At 39.8% G+C, this 19,879-nt stretch overlaps 1 protein-coding gene across 1 annotated transcript in view; it reads left to right on the top strand.

Moving 5' to 3' along the window:
- Nucleotides 1-19,879, top strand: part of ST8SIA1 (ST8 alpha-N-acetyl-neuraminide alpha-2,8-sialyltransferase 1) — a 158,812-nt gene that overhangs the window by 70,718 nt on the left and 68,215 nt on the right. Inside the window, exon 3 of the mRNA XM_070270042.1 lies at nucleotides 13,975-14,084. Within this exon, the coding sequence (XP_070126143.1) occupies nucleotides 13,975-14,084 (110 nt within the window). The remainder of the gene's footprint in view (nucleotides 1-13,974; nucleotides 14,085-19,879) is intronic.

The raw sequence follows: 19,879 nt of genomic DNA, 5'->3' as shown, positions 1-19,879 counted from the left end.
CTCAGAGGGGCCTTCCTCATAGCACCAGGTACCTCTCATTGCAGCTTCGTATTCAATTGTTTAAGTATTTAATTCAAGGTTTTTTCTCTCAGCAGCTGGGAAGCTCCCCAGGGGCAATGTTTAATTTGGGGTGATAGGGAGCTCTGGTTATCTCAGTTATTATTAGTATCATGCCTGGAACATAATAGAGATTCAGTAAATTTTAGTGGAATAAATGAATGAATGAATGGAGCTGCTTGGTTTTGCTGTATAAAATCACCAACGGTAATCCTGTAGACCCCAGAGCCTATGTTTTGGTATAAATATAAAGAGAGTTGAAGTTCATTATCAGAGTGGAGGGAAAATACTGACATTGGAAGCAGTCCCCTGCGAAACCTCCGAATGACTGTCTCAGACTGGAGCCTTCAAGAGAAGACTGTGGAGATGGCCAAACAGGGTTACAATAAGCCCCTTTTGTTACTGCAGCTATGTTTTGCCCTTGTGTGGTTATTTATCAATACAGGGGCTCAGATGTTGCAATGAAATCAATCTTACAAGAAACTACAATGGATAAATTACTGCTCTCTCTGAAGATTTAAGATCACTGATGTCAACTCGACCAGTCTGTCCTTTGCCGAACCACAGCTAAATGGCAGAAGCAACAGTGAAGCCAAAAGACGGGGTGGCTCGGGGCTGTCCTCCCTGCCGTGAGCTGGCATCCCCAGGCTCTAGGCCCCTGTGTTGAGCTAAGCCTTGGTGCTCTCTCTCTCTCCAGTCTTCTAACCGTGAGAGATTCGTGCACCAATTTTCCCACAGAATGAATGTGTGGGATTTGTATTTTGAAATCACAGCTCTTCTAATACCACCATCTTTTAAATTAACATACTGCTTCCCTGCTTGTTTTTCAGTTATTTTGGCTCAGCTGCTGGAGGAAAACATTTTTTCGTCTTTGTAACACTTTGGAGCCATATGTTTAGGAAACCAGCCAGTCGATAAAGATCCCAAACAACCTCTTGCCAGAGACAGTCATAGTTTTTTAACCTCTTGGAACTCTAACCAGGAAAAAGATTTCAGCCAGATTATAGATACTAGATTAGTGTTTAATGTGGGCAGTTAGAACAATTATTCCTTGACTTGAAACTTTGTGACTTTTCTGGGAAATTAGTAAAGAATGTTAATTTAGTAATCCTCTAAGACTTCTTTTTGAGATTGTAATCATATTTCATGGAAATGGGCTTGTAACAGAAGTAGCAAAATGCTTGCCAATATTCAGGAGGAAGGTTGTAACAGGTCAAAAATTAAAAGTAAATTACAGTCATTAAATTCTTAGGGCTTTTTATAATTTCCTTGCTGACCTTTTCCATAATGAACGTATAGAGGCAGGGAAGGACTTAGAAGAAGGTTTGGGTTTAGGGAAATAAATAGTGATAAGGATTTATAAGATGTGAAGTGGATAAAGTGAGAGCTAAGAAACCTTGGGGGAGAAAGACAGACTATTATCATATTAATAAAAATAGTGGCAATGAAATGTCATAGATTGTCATTTCTTTTAAAAGAGACTGCCTGGGGGCTGGCCCCGTAGCCGAGTGGTTAAGTTTGCGTGCTCCGCTGCTGGCGGCCCAGTGTTTCGTTGTTTCGAATCCTGGGCGTGGACATGGCACTGCTCATCAAACCACGCTGAGGCAGCGTCCCACATACCACAACTAGAAGGACCCACAACGAAGAATATACAACTATGTACCAGAGGGGCTTTGGGGAGAAAAAGGAAAAAAATAAAATCTTGAAAAAAAAAAAAATAGACTGCCTGAAGGAAACATAAATTTTGTATTATACCGTGGGAATCCTGGTATAGCAATCTCCTTTCATGTTTCCAGATGCTTGAGAGATGCTGTAAGCAGAACAGTGGAGGGGCGTGGAGCATGTGGGGACAAGAGGGGCAGATGTGGGGAAGAGGCCACGGGAAAAGTTAGGGAAAACAGGGAAGAGATCGGACTGATGTGGCGATTGGAGATTTCATACTTTAAGGATATTTATAACTAGTATTTACTGAGTGATTTCTATGTGCCAGGCTTAGCACTTTTTATAATTATCATCTTACTTCTCTGAAGACCTCTGTGGAGGTGGTTTCTTATATTTCCCCCCATTGTATAGATGAGAGAGGTGAGGCTGAGAGCAGTTTAGTAACCCTCTCAAGGTCACATGGTTAGTACGTGGCAGAATCCTCTGACTCTATCATTTGTGTGCCTAACAATGATCTTTTCCATGACTTGGGGGTCATATCCGTGACCTGGGCACTTAGAAGATGACTGATCAGTAATGTAGATCTATTACATTACGTGTATAAATGTTGAGTCTATATGTGTTATTTTCTATCTGTCTACAAAGTTTTCTTCGACTCAGATGTGCTTAAGAAGTGCTAAGGATTAAACTGGCCAACCCTGAACTTTCTCTTGCCGGTGCTTCTTTTAGGCTTGGCATTATGTAGTTTATTATTACACTTGAAAGGAAATCATTCTAGCGTCAAAAATCACATTTTTTCTCACTGAGTCAGTTAAGGGATATGGGAGCCAAATGGTCATCAGAGCCACTTCTGACAAAACAACAAGGTCTTCATTTACTTGAGAATTTTATTGGTAAGTGCAAAAGAGAAAAAGGAAATCTGTGTGTCTATGGGAAATGCAAACATCATGGACTGCCCTGCAGCACATGAAAGGCTGCCATCATTGCAAGAGAGACAGGGTGGCCACGAAGAGTGGATGTAAGTGAATACGGCCAAATAAATCAGAAAAAAGACATTTCAATAAAGTTTCAAAGATGTTTCAATTAATTATGACTCCGTGACAAGCACATATATAAATGAAGCGGTGACTATAAACAGCTTGCAGCTCCTACAAGTTTCTTAATCGAAATATTTCTATTTAGAAGAAAAATTATATTGGAATTATCTTGTTCAATGTTTTTATTTTAAATTAGGAATAATAGATGTTTATTTAAATTAATTGATTGAGCTACTAGAAATGTAACATTTGAGGTAAAATGTCTAAGAAATATTAATGACAATCAAATATATTAGAAAAAGTCTACTAAAAAGTGGGTTGATTATATTTTTATAATTTGATTAGGTTTTGTGGAGACCCTCTAGAGCTGGAGTTTGTGGAGGACTTACTATCTGCTGGGCTTTCTCCTAAGTGTTTGTGTGCTTTATCTGATAATCCCAACGTAAAAGCCCCATGTTCTGGTCTCCATTTTATGTGTAGAAACGGAGGCTGAGATGTTAAGTGGCCTGCCTAGGATCCCCGCCAGAAACTGGTTCCAGGATGTGATTCCAAGTCAGGGTTTGGACTCATACCTGTTAAAGCCAGACTCTGTGAATTTAACTATTTCAGCTGCACTGCCTCTCCTCTCAGATTAAGTCATGCACCATAGAATAAATACAACACAGTGAAGTCTGTCCACGGTACGTCTGAGATCGCACTTTGTCATAGTGAAAAACTGGAAACAACCTGAAGTATTCACAGTAAGGAATTGGTTAAATTATGAACCACCTATCCAGTCAAATAGTGTGCCGACATTAAAATGATGGAAAGATGTCCATAATATCTTGTTAAATAAACATGTATGTTGCAACTGTATGGATAAGATGATCTCGTGTTGGTTAGAAAACAAACTCTTGTTTAGAATGATAGGCCTCAGCACAAAGAGCTGAAAAATGACTGTGGGTGATACCTGAATATTCCTTAATGTTATTCTGCACAGAAATTAGGGAGACTTTTGGAATAGTCTTTGGCTGCTCTTTGTCTCTTAGAGTCGTGAATGTTGCACAAACTGCCTTGTAAAGCACCTGCTATTTCATTTGAGCCTGGGAAAGAGAAGACAGTCTTTTCCAATCTTTGTTTAAAAGTTCCCCAAAGTATATATTTTCATATATCTTTCTGAATAATTTAAGATTTGTACTCATCTCTAACCTCCTACTTTTTGAATAAATGTTAGTCTGCGAGGGCCCTGCTTGGGTTCTAGAGTAGAATATCCAAACTTGGTACCTGCAAGCCAAATCTGGCTCTCAGAGGTGTTTTGTTTGACCTTTACTGTTGACAGAAAATAGTTTGAACTGTACTGCTAACATTTAAAAGCTAGGAGATTTCATATAAAAATCCGGAGTTTTACTAACACTTGGAAAAAAAATCAGAGTATCTGGCAGCACTGGGTCCCATGTCCATCAACAGGGTGTGAGCAGTTCCTGATCTTTTTGGGTTGGTCACATATTCTCAGTTTACCACAGTCCCTAGCACTCCCTAGTGTCTTCCTGCCACTCCTTTATGCTACCTGCCTGGATTCTGTAGGCATTTAATTTTGCAGCTTGTGCTGGACTTCTTTTAGCTCAGCAGTGTATCATTTAGCAATCCCTTAACCTTTATACCTGTGGTCTGAGAAAGTTAACAGAGTTGCTTCATTTGCTTAGATTTCTGGGTAAATCAATCAATCAATGATAACATCAATGTACCTACTGTGATAGGCTCTGAGGACATTAAGAGTTACAAGTCATGGTTTATACTCTTGAGTGGTTTATTTTCCATTTGTGGAGGATGGGCATATACACAAAACAGTGGTGAGCAAATTGTACCACATGCTAAGTGTCTAGTGTCTAGTTAGAGGGAGTGATAATCAGTGCTATAGGTTTTTTTGTGGCAGTGGACAAGATTGTGGATGCCGATCCCAGAAGACAAGATTGGTCAGGGAAAGTTCTGGAGAAAGAAGACCTTAGGTTGTATTTCAGAGTCGGTAGGATCTGGTGGGTCACAAACTTTATTGTGCACATGAATTGTGTAGGAGAACTTCAGCTTTCCAAACTCTACCCAGAGAACATGTGCAAGAGAGTTGAAGTGGGACCAAGAATGTGCATCTTTAATATGCATTCCAGGTGATTCTAATATACCTGGGCCACACGATGAGAAAAGGGGAGAAGATGGCCCAAGTAGGTAGGATGAAATCAGCAGAGGCAGAAGTGTGAGTGGGGAATTTGGAGGCTGTGAAATTGAGCTGACTGGAGGCTGGTATGGGGGAGTCCTTGGAGATGATTAAGGGAGCAATGCTGGGAAGAAGGGATGCTCTAGAAACAACTTGTTTTGCCTTTTCTCACAAGAAAGGATGACAGATACTTTTTGTAAAGTTGGGGGAAAAAAGCAGCAGGAGCCAGTTATTCTCGAAGAGAATTTTCTCTGCTTGATTTCTTCACTTTTTAATGGAGTAGTCATATATGAGACAATACTGGGTTTGCTTTTTTTAAACAATTTAATTATTAATTTAATAGTTAAGCAGACGGTTGATCCTGGTCCTGCTAGTTCAAGTGCTTAATCAGTTAAATTGGAGTAACAGTTTAGCAATCTGCTACATTACTAACTGCACACTACATTTAGTTGAAAACAAAATGGACGTCTTAATTCACACCACGTTTTGATGAAACAGACGTTAAGCTGGGCATCACCTCATATAGTGACTGATATGTCGTTGGTTGGCACTCAATAAATACTTGCCAAATGTCCGTACCTGAAATTTGCTTGATGTTTGTAGTTCTTCATTTCTGAAAAAATGGACTTTGATTAGATTAGTGGGTTTCTGCACCATCAAATTCCTTGGGGGTGTCTAAGGGTCACTTTCAGAAATAAGAGAGAGACCAAGGGATTAACGAGGGGTACCCACCTTGACCTCAAACAGCATCTTCTCTTTTTTCTATTTTTGCTTTTTAATGGTTTTCTCCCGCACATGATCTTGTTTGAAAAACAACACAGAAGACTTCCACTGTGAAACAAACAAAATAACAGCGTCAACAATAATAAGTTTGAGTCTCTGAAGCATTGAAGAAATGATTTGATTCAATTCCACATATATTTATGAGCCACTGTGCACAGCTTTAATACGTAATTCTCATGACTCATTGAGCGTAAGTGAATTCTAATGTGCCTCTGATCTGCTTCAGTTTTTGAGCATTCTGTGAACTTGTAGGGAACCTTATTGGGCACGAATCCTGCAGAGACTTCACAGATCTCAACAGTGAAAAATAACGTGGTAGGTAGATAACACAGTGGGGAAAGTAGGAGGAGGAAGGGGAGGACGCATTGTAGCAGCCTCAACAAAGTAGGGAGTCAAGAAATTCAGGCTGTGTTGTAGGAAACTCAGATAAATAAAGTGGTGTAGAGGAAATATTTTGTGTGAGTCTAGAAGATGTGGTGGACGAAAAGAATGAACGGGGAGTTGGGGCTATTGGTGGGTCCTGAGTGCCTCAATGTAGATCTCAAATGTTTCTGTCTGAACAAAGGGCAAACGTGGTACATTTTGTACATTTTTTGTAGGGGAGCAATTTGCACGAGGCTTTCTTTCAAGATTTATTGAGGGATAATTGATATACAAAGAACTGCACATATTTAACAAGTATAATTTCATGCTTTTGGATATATTCAAACACCTGTGGTACCATCACCTTTGTTTTAGAAGAATAGCTAGTATATAGAGTGAAGGATGGATGATGGACACGAACTAGAAGATGACTAATAGTAATAAGCCACTTTTTAAAAAATATTTACAATGAGGGTGGAAAGAGGAGAAGAATAGAAGAACCTGTGCAGAGGCAGGTGTTAGGGTGATATCAAGAGGTGAGCAAAAATGACTCCATAAGCTCTGGGCTGTGTTGCTAAGAAAATATTAGTCCATTAAAAATAAAAACGGTTCTTGATTACTTACCTTGTGCCAGACAGAACTCGTTTAATCCTCACAAAGCCATAGGAGGTGGGTATCCTTATTAGAAATGAGAAGGCACTAAGGTGCAGTTACTTGCCAGTGGTCATAGAGGAAACATTAAGTCAGGACTTGGATGCAGGCAGGCAGGCTCCAGGGCGATGCTTATCAACAGGAAGATGCACTGTCTGTATTTGCAGAAAAAGAATCTTTCGGTGGTCCTTCTGCCTCGGGCGTTGAGAATGCAAGGTCTAGCACTGGCATGAGGCTTAGTTCCTGCTGCTGCTATTTTCTGCTCCACTGCTAAGAATCACCAGCCGCTACCTTTGACACGTTGTGTATGCTCTTCATATTTCCTTTCCTTTCCACCTTAAAAAAAAAAACAAAAACCGGTTTTGAGAACTTTTGAAACGTGGCCAACCTCAGGCTTACAATATAGGCACAGCCTGGGCCAGTCCACTGGCATAGTGGTTAAGTTTGCGAGCTCTGTTTCAGTGGCCTGGGGTTTGTGGGTTTGGATCCTGGGCACGGACCTACACACTGCCCATCAAACCATGCTGTGGCAGCATCCCGCATACCAAATAGTGGAAGATTGGCACAGATGTTAACTCAGGGCTAATCTTCCTCACCAAAAAAAAAAAAAAAAAGTGTATAGGCACAACCTTCCTTGCTGCTTTGGCATTCAGAAATTCAGGTCAGAAACACTGTCAGTAACAAGTTTCAGTTAACCAGGAATTGATTATGAAATGTTTACTAAATCTACTGAATGGTCACATGAACTGATGTTATATTTGGTTTCCAGAGGTTATATCCAGAATAATATTATATGTGAAAAATACGTAGTACTCCTTGGAATGCTTAAGTGTTATTTTTATAATGGATTGAGTCAAAGATTTTAATAGGGAAATAGTAGCCAATATATAAATATTCACATTATTCAATTTCCAGAGATGCGTCCTGTGTAGAAAGAATATTAATAGTGAATTTATCCTTTTAAAATCACAATTTTATTAGTGGAATGGGGAATACAAATCTTAGCAGCAGTTTTTTTTTATATAATTAACACAAACTTCCTTGAATGATAGAGATGTGCAGATATTCTATAATTAGTACTTATAAATATATATCCCCAGGCAAAGTTTTTGGTAATGTTTTCTAAGGGTTCAGTAATTAAATATCTGTAATGAGAAGCATTTGTCTCTGAAATAAATCAACTAATTACTAGATATTTGCATCATAAAAATGCTTACACATGTAAAGTAAGAAAACAGCTGAAATTTTAATTTGTACTTCAAGGGACTAGTTAAATGGCTGAAAAAGCAAATATATACTCGTTTTTTTACGGGAAAGAAACAAAGCTCTTTTGATTCAGCTGCATCTTGTCATTATTTTGCCCATTTAGCCGGGTGCCATGCTTGCTAGGGACTCGCTTGTGGGATATTGCCAATCCTTACTTGAAATAATAAAATAGAGTACAGAGGTAAAGGGATGTGCATCTGAAGGGTATTGTTGGAGGGTTGGGGGCTTAACTGAAACACTGGTTAGAATGTAATTAGGTCCTTGAGCAGGGCAGTGCAATTAAATATGTCAAGGAGGGCATAATTAGATGGGTGGCTGAATAGTGTAATTACATTCATAAGAGGGGGCTGTAATTAGATGTGAGGCAGGGGGTGTATTTAGATGCCTAGGTTGAGGATATAATTAACATGTGGGCGAGAAATTAAATTATGTGTGTGGGTGAAGCATAATTATGTGGGGGAGCCCATGTGGATATGTGGGTGAGGGTACATAGAAATGAATGGCTTGGACTGCAATTAGATGTCTGAGCTCATGTTCTTATGGACAGAAACTTGAGATTTTCATTAGTATGAGCAAGCATATGTTTTGACATCATGACTAATAGCAGCTGGCATATAGTGACAGCTTTTCAGGCCACTCTGAAGGGCTACAAATCAAAATCTCTGCTTTCCTATTAAGACTTGAGACCCACATCTAACATTGACATTGATGCCTCTTCTTAATAGTGGCACTTGGTGGTGTTCTAAATGCTGAATGACTTGGTAATTTTTCTAGCTTTAAAACACAACTGCATGACAAAGAAGACCCACTCCCTTTGCCTATCAAAGAGAAGAGTTTGGAGGAAATAGTAGGGCAAAACAAACAAACAATTTTCCTTTCAGTTGTGAAGTGTGAAATTAAAAGTGCCAAATCTTTTAGCTAAGAGTATCAGCGTAAAGCTACATGGGTAACAAAATCAGTAAAATTTAGCTTGACAGCCTCACTTTTTTTGTTTGTTTTAGTTATGAAACGAAGTTTATTCAGAAGTATTTATGGTATTTCTCTCCTTCCCCCAAATATGAAAGCAATAAGGCAAGAAGTGTAAATTCCTTTTAAAAATAGGAACCGGGAGTGATAGAGGGAAGCTAGAGGAAGAAGAATTTAGAGCAAGGTAGGTGCAGAAATTATTTGGTGCATCTGAGAAACTCACATTGAAGCAGTGAAGTATGGTGAGAGTTATAATAATAATCTGACAATATAAAATAGTGGAGTCTTTTGTTGTCATCTTCAAAAGCAAGAGAGCACTTAAAAATACAACTTCCTTGCTTAGGTAAGTTCTTGAAGTTAAAGGTATTTAATGAGGTTAGGTGTCAGGACTATTTAAGAAGAGACCCAGGCAACATCTGCCATGGACAATGAGAAAAATAAAGGATATCTCAGAAGCAACGTTCCAAATGGCTTTACTAAACAGCTTGTATTTAGAGAGTGGTAGGGCTCATGTTTGTTTTTCAGTGTTTGGAGATTAAATCATATATCCGTTATGACATTAAGGAAATGCCACTTTATGTCAGGTACTGCTGAAAATAGATGCTCAATAAAAATCTGCTGGTTAAATGATTAACTTATTGAACAAATTGTTGATCATTCAGTCTGTCCTTAGTCTGGATATAGAGTGTTGAGTAAAAAAAGATGTGATATCTGCAATGATTCACACAAACTATACATTTAAAATTCTTTGATGGATAGAAGTAGTAGATATACCCTCAAAGGGTCAGTGATCAAAATATGTTGTTCAAAATCTACGTAAATCTCTGAAATTGGAAGTATCTCACACAAAAATAAATTACATATTATGGTGGTCTAGCAATATAATGATAGTTTTTCCCCAGAGATTTTAACTTTTCTAGCATATAATAATGTACTAATATATATTTATATAGGACTTCAGAGTTTCCTGATGACATTCAACACCTCACTTTGTTTTAATTCTCTTAATTATACTGGGAGATAGACAGAGTGGTTAGTTATGATCATTCCTCACTTCCACTGAGGCACTGAGAGCTTGAGAAGCCTAGCAAACCAGAATCTGAATCCGGATTGTTAATAGCGTATAGTCATTAAGAAGATGGCCATTAACAGATGGGACAGTGATAGGTGAAAAAACTTGAACAAAGATTCATAAAATGAATTAGAGGTTGAGTAATATTTTGAGCTCGTTGCTATAGTCAATCTGGCTAATTCATTTTTTCATTTACAGTGGTATTTTTTAAGTTTAGCAGCAGAAGTGTTATAGTGGACTATGATATTTTCTTGCATGGGTGCAAGGAGATACATTTGAAAAGAAAGAATATAATGCCCTAATAAAAATACTTCTTGCCAAAATCATCATATTCATGTGAAAATGGATCATCAAGAGTTCTTTCTATGTAGTACACCCAAAAGGGAGAACGCCTTGTTCATACATCATTCTGATGAGTGTTGACGATTGCCAAGTTGAGCTATTTTGTGTCTAAAATGGAATAACAGTATTGTTTCAGTTAGTTAAACAAAATATTCCACAGTATTTTCTTGGTTAAGTGTTTCCTCTCTGTAAAGCTGTGGTGAGCTGTTAGTAGTCACTCATATATTACCAATGCCCAGAAGGGTGTGCTCAGGGACTCAGGAAATAGTTACTGAAATGAAATGAAATTACTTGCGTTAGGGCTAGCAGTTGACAAAATGAAGAAGTGGGAAGCAAACATTACCAGAAAAAAGTCAGAAATGGCTTTTTTCTCCCCAGACTGTTGTTCAAGGGCTTTAAAATTTTTTTTATAGTACATGGATATAATAGTTAAACTTTCCACTAATAAAATTATTCTAGTTGTTAGGATAGAGTTAGATAAATCACTGTTTTACCGTGTTCCCCCAAAACTGATGGAATCTAGCTATTTTGTGGCTTGAATAAGTCAGCGGACTTTGTTAGGAGGTGGGAAGGGATGAAAGAAGGGCGGGAAGAGGAGTAACCACCATGCCCATGGCTCGGCAAGGTACTTGACCTATATCATCTCATGTAATCTCAGTAAATCCTGTGCAATATTATCCCTCTTTAGCCACAGGAAGTGGAACCCCGAGGGGTCTGACAGCCTGCTCTGCAATTCCCCAATCTGGGAGTTAGGAGGTAGTGTTTGTACCCAGGTTTATGCTGCTGCTACTGCTGCTCCCGCTGCCCAGATCTGCTTGTTCTGGACCCAGATTCTTGGCCTGAAAACTTGGGATTGCCGGTCGAACGGAGTGGGGTTTAAGCTGGCTTTCACAAAGTAAACTAAATATTGGTTGAGGATGAGTGAACCCACACTTTTCAAATAAACCATATGCAAATAGATATGCAAATGTATGTGTATAACTCACTGAACTCAGCTGAGGCTTCTATCTTCACTACTGAGCCAAGTCTGTCCTTGTTAAGGTTACTAGTCACCTCCATGTTGCTAAATCCAGTAGCAATTTTCAGCTGTTATTTTACTTAATCTATCGGTAGCATTTGATGCAATTTTTTTCCCTTCCCTCTTGAGACACTTTCTATTTACTTGGCTTCTAGAACATCACACTCCTGTTTTTTCTCCCATCCGTTGGCCACCCCTTCTTAGTCTCCTTTACTGATTTCTCCTCAGTCTCCTGAGGAATGCCTCAGGATTCAGGTCTTAGATCTCTTCCCTTTTTTGTCTACACTCGTTCACCACCAAAACTCTCTAGTCTGTTGTTACAGGAGACTCCTAGCTGGTCTGTTTCTTTCTGCCCATGATGTCTTACAGCCTATTCACACAGCAGCAGAGTGATTGCTCATCCTTTATTGACTTGATTCTCATCTTAGAATAAAACCCAAAGTCTTTACCATACCCGCCAAGGCCCTACAGATTTTGTTCCCCCATCTCCCACCAGTTAACTCTCTGATCTCCTCTCTTACTTCTCTGCCCCTTGCTTACTCATGTCCAGACACAATAGGCTCTTTGCTCTTCCTTTCACACCCCGGGAATCTTCCCTCCTCTAGGTCCGCACCAGTGGTTCCCACGATATCTGTAAGGCTCACTATCTCATCTCCTTCATGGATTTGCTTATGCGTCTCCTTTGAGTTCTTCCCCGACCTCCCTATTTAAATGGCAGTTCCTCTTCAAAAGCATTTCCTGATCCTCTCGTGCTGATAATTTGTTTGTTTCCACAGCCCCTGTTACCATCTGACATACTGTTCCTTTTGCTCATTTATGTTTATTTATTTCCCAATTAGAATGTAAACTCTGGGGGAACAGGGGTTATTACTTAGGTTCTATCACCCAGGACAGTGCCTGGAACATAGTAGGCACTTAGTAAATAGCTGTGGAATAAATGAATTGCTAATGAGTGTGAATACTTAAGTCTACTTCTGGTAAATGATAGATCTAGCTAATGTGTTTCTAGTGTTGATTTCAAACCCTCCTCTCTGGAGTGACTGAGGAAAATGCCATGAGTGATCCTGGATCCTCCTGGACATGTTAGAGTGCTGGCCTTGGCCTGTCCTTCTTCTCTGTATCTGGAGTTCTCTGGACCCTTCTCTGTTGTCATGCAGACAGTTCTTAACTCTCTGCTGCCAAATGCTTAGACTTTACATCTTAAGTAATCAACTCTATTTTCATAGCTCTGGCTGTTCCTTTTACATACTAGAAATCAAGGAAGTGAAATTCTCTGCTTGTGCAGCCTTAAATGCCCACCTCAGCTACCAATGACCACACAGACTCTTGGAATTGGTTTTTTCCGGTTTCATTATTCTGGGCCCATGAAAACCCTTACGGTATATATTCACGCATTTGTTCCATTTATCCTTTTGGTATAATCCATATTATTTGCTTCAGATTCATCCGAGATGGCCTATTTAATATCAGTGTATTTATTTTATGTACCAGTTATGTCTATCTAAGTTCTCCCCTCAAAGAACTCCAACCATCAGACATTGCTTCAGCAAGCAGGAAATTCTGTACATGGTGGTTCTTGCTGACCCAGCTAAAAGAGACCGAATGACGCATTTCACTTTCAGGGGCTATTGCTGGGTTTTGATATTCCCTGGTACTATAAATAGCAGTTCAGGTACACAGAACATTTTCTTTGCAGTCCACTTCAGTGTTTGCAGAAAGAAGGTCACATGCTCTCTGGTTCAGCACAAGTCACTTGCCCCTTGTGCCTCCTAAGTTCTCGGCAGACCGCCCCCCCCCCTCCCCCCCCGAGTGTTCATTTGCTCATAAACACAGCATTTGCTCTCAGCATACTTTTGTGCCTTTGTTTATGCTGCTTTCTCTGCCTGGCAGAATCCTACTCGTTCTTTACGATTCATCTCAAATGAGAAAGCTTCCCTGAGTCGGCTTGGCAGAAATGCCTTCTTGTTCTTCTATGGGATTCTCCACGGCATTTGGAGCCTCCCTTTTCTAGAGCGATTTCGGCATTACATTAGAGTCTGTTATATAAGTCTATATCTTCACATACTCCTTATGTCCCAAATTGTGAATCCTGAGGCCTGCGACTTCTGTATCTTTGTCTTTATCCCCAGCAGTCAGCATAGGAAACTCTCAACAACATTTGTTGAGTGAATGGCTGATTGTATGAATGAATGAAATTGCGTTCAAATAGGGGAATAGAATTCGTTTGAATTTGTTTCCAGCTTAATACCTTTAAAACTAATCCTATAAGTTTAGGTTGGAGTTTTCTATTTTCCCTAGCAGACACCCTCTACTATGTGCATGACCATTTTGATACAGAAAAAAAGTTATATTTAAATACACTTCAGGGAGCGTAAAACAATTTTTTTTTAATTTCAAAAGAAAGGCTAGTTTGTTCCTTGCAAACTCCTCAGCATCTTTCTTTCCACATGCTCTTTTTGCTCTGCCCAGTCTTCAATCAAATTCCTCCAAAGGGTCTGCTGTAAACAATGATTTTGTGAGCGGTTGTGTGTTCTCTGCAGTGAAAACCCGCCTTGTTTTCTGTTGCTAGGCAACCCCATTCCAGCTGCCCTTGAAGAAATGCGCGGTGGTGGGAAATGGTGGGATTCTGAAGAAGAGTGGCTGTGGCCGTCACATAGATGAAGCAGATTTTGTCATGCGGTAAGAGAGCACCCACAGCGCGGCCTCTGCCTTCTCTCTTTTTCCCCACCCCTCCCACAAGCCCGGGGCCTTTCAGAACTAGTCACTTGTGATTAATCAGTTGTAGCTGCTCTTCAGCTTCCCTTCAAGTTCATATACAAGTGAGTTTAGGAGAGGGCCGGGGGAGCACGGGAACAAGCCCCAAGAAAGAACAAAGCTGAGAAAGGCTCAGAGGTCATGGGGAGACAGTCCGCTGTGAATAAAGGCAGCCGGGAAAAGTGGAGACACTCAGATTTTATTTTAGATTGTGCAGTTGAGTGATGAAACCTAAAAATTTTTCTTAAGACTAACTCTATGAATAAACATTTTCATTTATTCATTCTATACCCTTTTCTTCTTCTTTTTTCACCAAAGCATTTGTGAGTAGCAAGTGGGATTGGAAGAGAGATTTGATCTGTGCATGACTAGGAAAACTGGAAGGAAGGAGGGGGAATATATTTCGAGCAAGGAGGAAGCTTGGTAAAGGAACTGAGCAGAGTGATGTCACGTACATCAGTTCCAGCAGAAAACAGGAGGCTTCTGTGGGGGCATGCAAAAGAGCTGCTAAGACACATCCAGCCAAGGGTAGAGACCGTCATACTGTAGTGGTAGCAACCTGCACTGTTGGGTGATTTTGACCACAACTGAAGACAGCAAGTGATTGGATTGATATAGGTTTGGTATGATTTGGGTGAGACGAAAGAAGGACAGTGAGGAAAACACCGAGGGTCCTGGCTAGAAAGAGTGTGAAGTGTCACACCTTGAGTCTGGACTGGATAGGCAGTGAGTCCTGAGAAGCTGAGGGGGAAAGGAAAGGACCAAATGGGGCCAAGTGATGTGGTCATTCAGAGCCTGGAGGGGGAAAGTGGTGGGAAAGATGAGGGAGGGATGGGATAATAAGACAAAGAATGGCACACCGGAGTTCACAGTTTCAGAGCTTAGCTTCTCTGGGGACGATCAGATGTGTTGTAGAAAAAGAAGTGTAGAAAGTTTGAAGCTAGACTGTGGAGGGTTTTTCAGGTGGGCCCCAAAGCCTCACTGAAGTAGAAATGACTACGAACCAGGTGCCAGAAGGCTGCGGGGCCAGGAAGGCTGAGGTCTGAGCAACGCAGAGGGAATAACACTGGCAAAAGAGGAGGGGACGTTTTGGGTTTTGTTTTCATCTTTAAGGATAAATAGATAATGGTCTACAGGTGGCAAAAGGCAGCTGAGAAATCACTAAACCACCTCCGAGCTCTGAGCTAAATGGAGCTGGGGAGAGTAAAGACTCTGAGACTGTTCCGGGGAAGCCACGTACTTGGGGGAGGGCCACGTTCCCTCTCAGAGAAGGAGAGTTGGGCTCCTTGAGAGACTTCTTATCTCACTGATGAAGCCTGCAGCAGAGTGAGGAGATCCTTCTATAGCTGTCTTTCCTTCAAGGAGCTGCCCTGCCATAATATTTTCAATGTATGACTGTGTTTTCCTTTCCATTGCAGTTATGATTATTTTTTGGCAATATAAACAAACAATGGGAAAATGGAGAAAATGAAAATGTAGTTCTCTTCATTCAGGTCAATACAACATCTGTTTATTGAGCACCTTCACTGTATTGGGGCTTAGTGGTGTCTGGAAATGGTAGGTTGAACAGTGCTGTCGTGGACTTGGAACCTGGAGATGTGCTAGTGCTATGATTTGGGTAGCTCAGAAACAGACAATGGGGGAGTGAGGAGCTTCTGAGGAAAAGTGGTGTGTATCCTGAGCCCTCGCTTCATTCTACCTGGGCACAGGAACAACTTTTGCAAGGCTCTAATGTGGTAAAGACACCAAGTGCTGTCTCAGTGTTGTGAGCCACGGGGAGAGTGCTGTGAGATGGGGCTGGAGAGGTACTTAAGCTATAGGAGTGGATATAATCGCCTAGGGAGCACAGGTAGATGAGAAGAGCAGAAGCCCTGGACCAGTTCAGGTGCCCACCCCAATCTAGTAGCATTAGGTGGAGGTTGAGGGGCCAGCAAAGAAGTAGGTAGGAGGGCAAGCCCTTGCCACTAACTAGCTCTGTGACCTACAATGTGTCATTTGGCCTTTGCTGGGGCTCAGCTTTCTCATCTCTGTAAGGAAGTGGGAGCAGACAATTCCTCAAGCCTTTCTGTTGTGGAAACTGATTCTGTGATTGTACGAATGCTATAGAAGTGTAACACAGTTCATGTAGTCTAGTTTAAATTTTCAGATTCGTCTCAAATGTCGGTTTATTCTCTCTTTCCAAAAACTATGTAAAGAAGAAAGAATGGATAATATTATAGACTCAGTTTCACGGAAGTGAAGTGATTTCAAGAGGTCTTAATACATTGTGGAAGGAGGCAGTACAATAATGTAGTTTTATATTATTTCTGGGTGCGTATGTGTGTGTGTGACTACATTGAGGAAGAGGGATATTTTGAACTTAACATGTAGGAAACTAGGCCTAAGCATTGTAGGGGTTATCTAGTGGGGTCATATCTTTCTCAACTAAACCAGACTAACTTTGCTTTGTATACAGTCAATGCTGATATATTCAAGTTCAGAATTAATGAGTTCCTGTGATTAGAGTGCCCAGCACATTATTAAGCATAATGTTCATGGAATGATGAAAGAGGTGAGGATTGAAGAGAATTCAAAGAAGGTAGGATCGTAGCTAGAGCTATGTGTGCATCTGCCTTAGATTTAATTTTAAGAATAGTGCCATTTTCATAACACATTTGAATTTTTAAAAAGCTTTATTTATGGTTTACAATATGAGGGTAACTAATTGTTGATAAATTGTTTATAAATTTATTTTTATTTGACCATTTATGGATCTATTTATAAATAGTTGCTTAATACACATTTGGGGGGGCATCCTTAGAAAATTGAGATAGTATCATATATTCTAACATTAAACCTTGGGTGAGTAAATATGGTTAGAAAGCATGTAGTGTGTCTGGTCCTAGTCTATAGGGCGCAGGGACAGTTACATTGAAAGAGGAGATCCCAAAATAACCTTACCCATACATCATTACAGATCAAAATGTCTTCCAGAACTAGGATATAACAATGCTGTAACTTTTTATGCTTAGACATTTTCAAATACATCTCCCAATGCTGAAAATCAGTTTCCTGTTTTTCAAAGTAAACATTTGCTCTATAGCCAAAAACAACACTTCAAAAAATAATATTATTGAGTAAAATTTATCTGGAAGGTCTGCAAGACAGAGGGAAAATTGGGTGGCTCAGGGATACAGGGGAGGGCAAAATAATTTTGGTACCATTGGATTATGCTCAAATATGTGTTTTACATACATAAGTATATACAAAAGCAGTAATTTTAAGATCTTTTCTATTTAAGGATTCCTTTCCACCAAGCCCATTCCCTACCCACCTCTACTCCCCAATGTGAGGAATGTTCATTTCTCATCAATTCTGTCATCACATGTTTTAGGATTACACTGAGCACAGTTACTAAGACATTTTAGCCATTAATACTGTTAATTGTACCAACAAGGGATAATGCAAAGTTTGAAACACTTTTATACAATTATATCTTGTTAGAAACAATTTGACTGTATTAAATGGGCCTTTTATGTACGTCTATGTAATTATCAATTTAAGAGTTGAGGAGCTAAAATTATAGTGTGCTTTTTCTAAGAAAAGAGCTACAAGGAGGTGTCACAGACATTTGCACTTGAAGAGAAAGTTTACTCAGAAGAGCTTAAAGACAGATTTTTACACCAAAATACAATATCATTATTTTCCCGAAATGCATTTATAAAATATTACTTTATTGTTTTAAGCATTTCTCTCTGTTGTAGGATTTGGTAGTCAACATCCAGAAGTTTTTCTTGAGTTAATCTTAGGAAAATTTAATAGTTGGGGAATGGCAGAGACCTTAATATTTGCAAGTTCCCTTTCGTACAAAGAAACTATGTGTTAGTCTGTTTTCAGAGTAAAAACTCTGTGGTGGGAGGTATGAAAGGACCCAGACATTTGAGCCAGGGATCACCCTACAAGGAACACACAGAAAAACAAAGTATTTATTCATGAAAACCAACTTGTTTAGTTTAATAATGACAAAACAGGTTGACCGCACTTCCTAGCAATATTCAGAGTTTACAGTTTTAGTATATCATGGTTGATTCTCACATGTTAATGAAAGACTATCAAGATCAAAGCTTTTTTAAGAGACAGCCAAATTTTAGCCTGTGTTTTATCCTGGAAGTCTTCTTTGTCTTTGCAAAGATCAGTTAAATCACAAGACTACAGTCATCACCACTGCCAGAGGAGCTTGGTTGTTAATACGTGTATAAGTTCACTGCCTCACAAGTGTCCTCAGAAATCACGTAGGATATGGTGTGCCCACTACACTGTAGACGCCTTAAGAGTCAGCTCTGCAACTTGGCTTCCCCCGGGCTCCCCACAGTGCCCATTGTGTTCATTCTCAATGGGCACTCAGCAAAAGTCACCGACTGGCTGACGAATTAATCTGTGGGTAGCTGTCAGAAGAACCAGTGTCTCATTATCAAAGAGCAGATGAAAGGAAGATTCCAAAGCAACTGAGACAAGTTTCCACCTAGGATGCCCTGATGTGGTAAGAGGCACAGGGTAAATACAAGACAGCATCAAGGAACTTGAGCTGATCAGCTGAGTGGGCACATGGACAATTCCATGACCTGGGAGAAATTTGTAGGGAAAATTTAACAGTTGGGGAATGGCAGAGACCTTAATATTTGTAAGTTCCCTTTCTTACAAATAAACTATGCTTTAATTTATTGAAGTAATAAAAAGTTAGAGGTGCCCTGATGTGGTGGGAGTCAAGTTAGAGGTGTGGGTGGAGAGGAGAAAGTAGGACACAGTAATAAAAGAAAACCTAATGGAAACTGTAGACTCATTTGGGTTTTCATAAATAATAAATAAATATTTAATTATCTTTACATTTTATTTCTGATATGTGATATTTTTGAGCTTTTAGTACGTGTGAGTCATCAAGGTGGGGCCCTTTTATACATTTCTTTCTTTAATCATTACAACAACTGTATTAGAAAGGAAAAGTCATTATGCTCATTTTGTCATGGGGAAACTGAGGCCAGGCAGATGAATTAACTTGCCTCATGTCCCACTGGCAGGAAGCCATGGGATTTGGATTTGCAGTTGCTGTATTTTCCATTGTAAACATTCGTAAGACATTGTGGCCAGGAAAGTAACGGGGTCTGGGGTGGTGTGTGTGTGTGAGGGAGGGGAAGCTATTTCTGTCACCAGGAAAACATCACCTGTACTCTTCCCCTTGGCTGAACTGGCATGGTGGAGAGTCATTGCATTTCTTTAGATGACAGATCATTTTGCCTTCCCCAGTAGTCAACCCATCCATTGGTCATGTACCCAAAAGTCAGACATGCATTGATTTAGATGGCAGAGTTTGCCCTGAATGTGCTATTATACTTTAGAATTGGGGAAAAGAACGAAAAACACAAGCAAATACAATTCTCCCCTGTCTCTTGAGGTTTGTGGGTATGCAGAGAGCACTGTAGATCTTGTGTCTGTAACAGTACCACATCCTCCTGCACTCTAAGTTCAAGTCTGATACTCTTTCCTACCACTTCAAACATATTTTGAATGGAATAAATTCATTCTAGTTACTTCTCTTTCCTATCATGGATCACTTACCTCTCTAGCTGACATTTTCTTTCTTCTAAAACAGGACTAGTTTTTATGACAGCATTTTGAAGATGCTGATAGTTAGTCATCTAATGTCTATTGAAAGGGAGAGGTGATAAAAACAGTTATTTGTGAAT

Source organism: Equus caballus, chromosome 6 (genome assembly GCF_041296265.1).
Source record: "Equus caballus isolate H_3958 breed thoroughbred chromosome 6, TB-T2T, whole genome shotgun sequence".
Taxonomy (NCBI): Eukaryota; Metazoa; Chordata; class Mammalia; order Perissodactyla; family Equidae; genus Equus; species Equus caballus.
The sequence above is the reverse complement of the archived record's forward strand: the minus strand, read 5'-3'. Positions and strand labels throughout refer to the sequence as shown.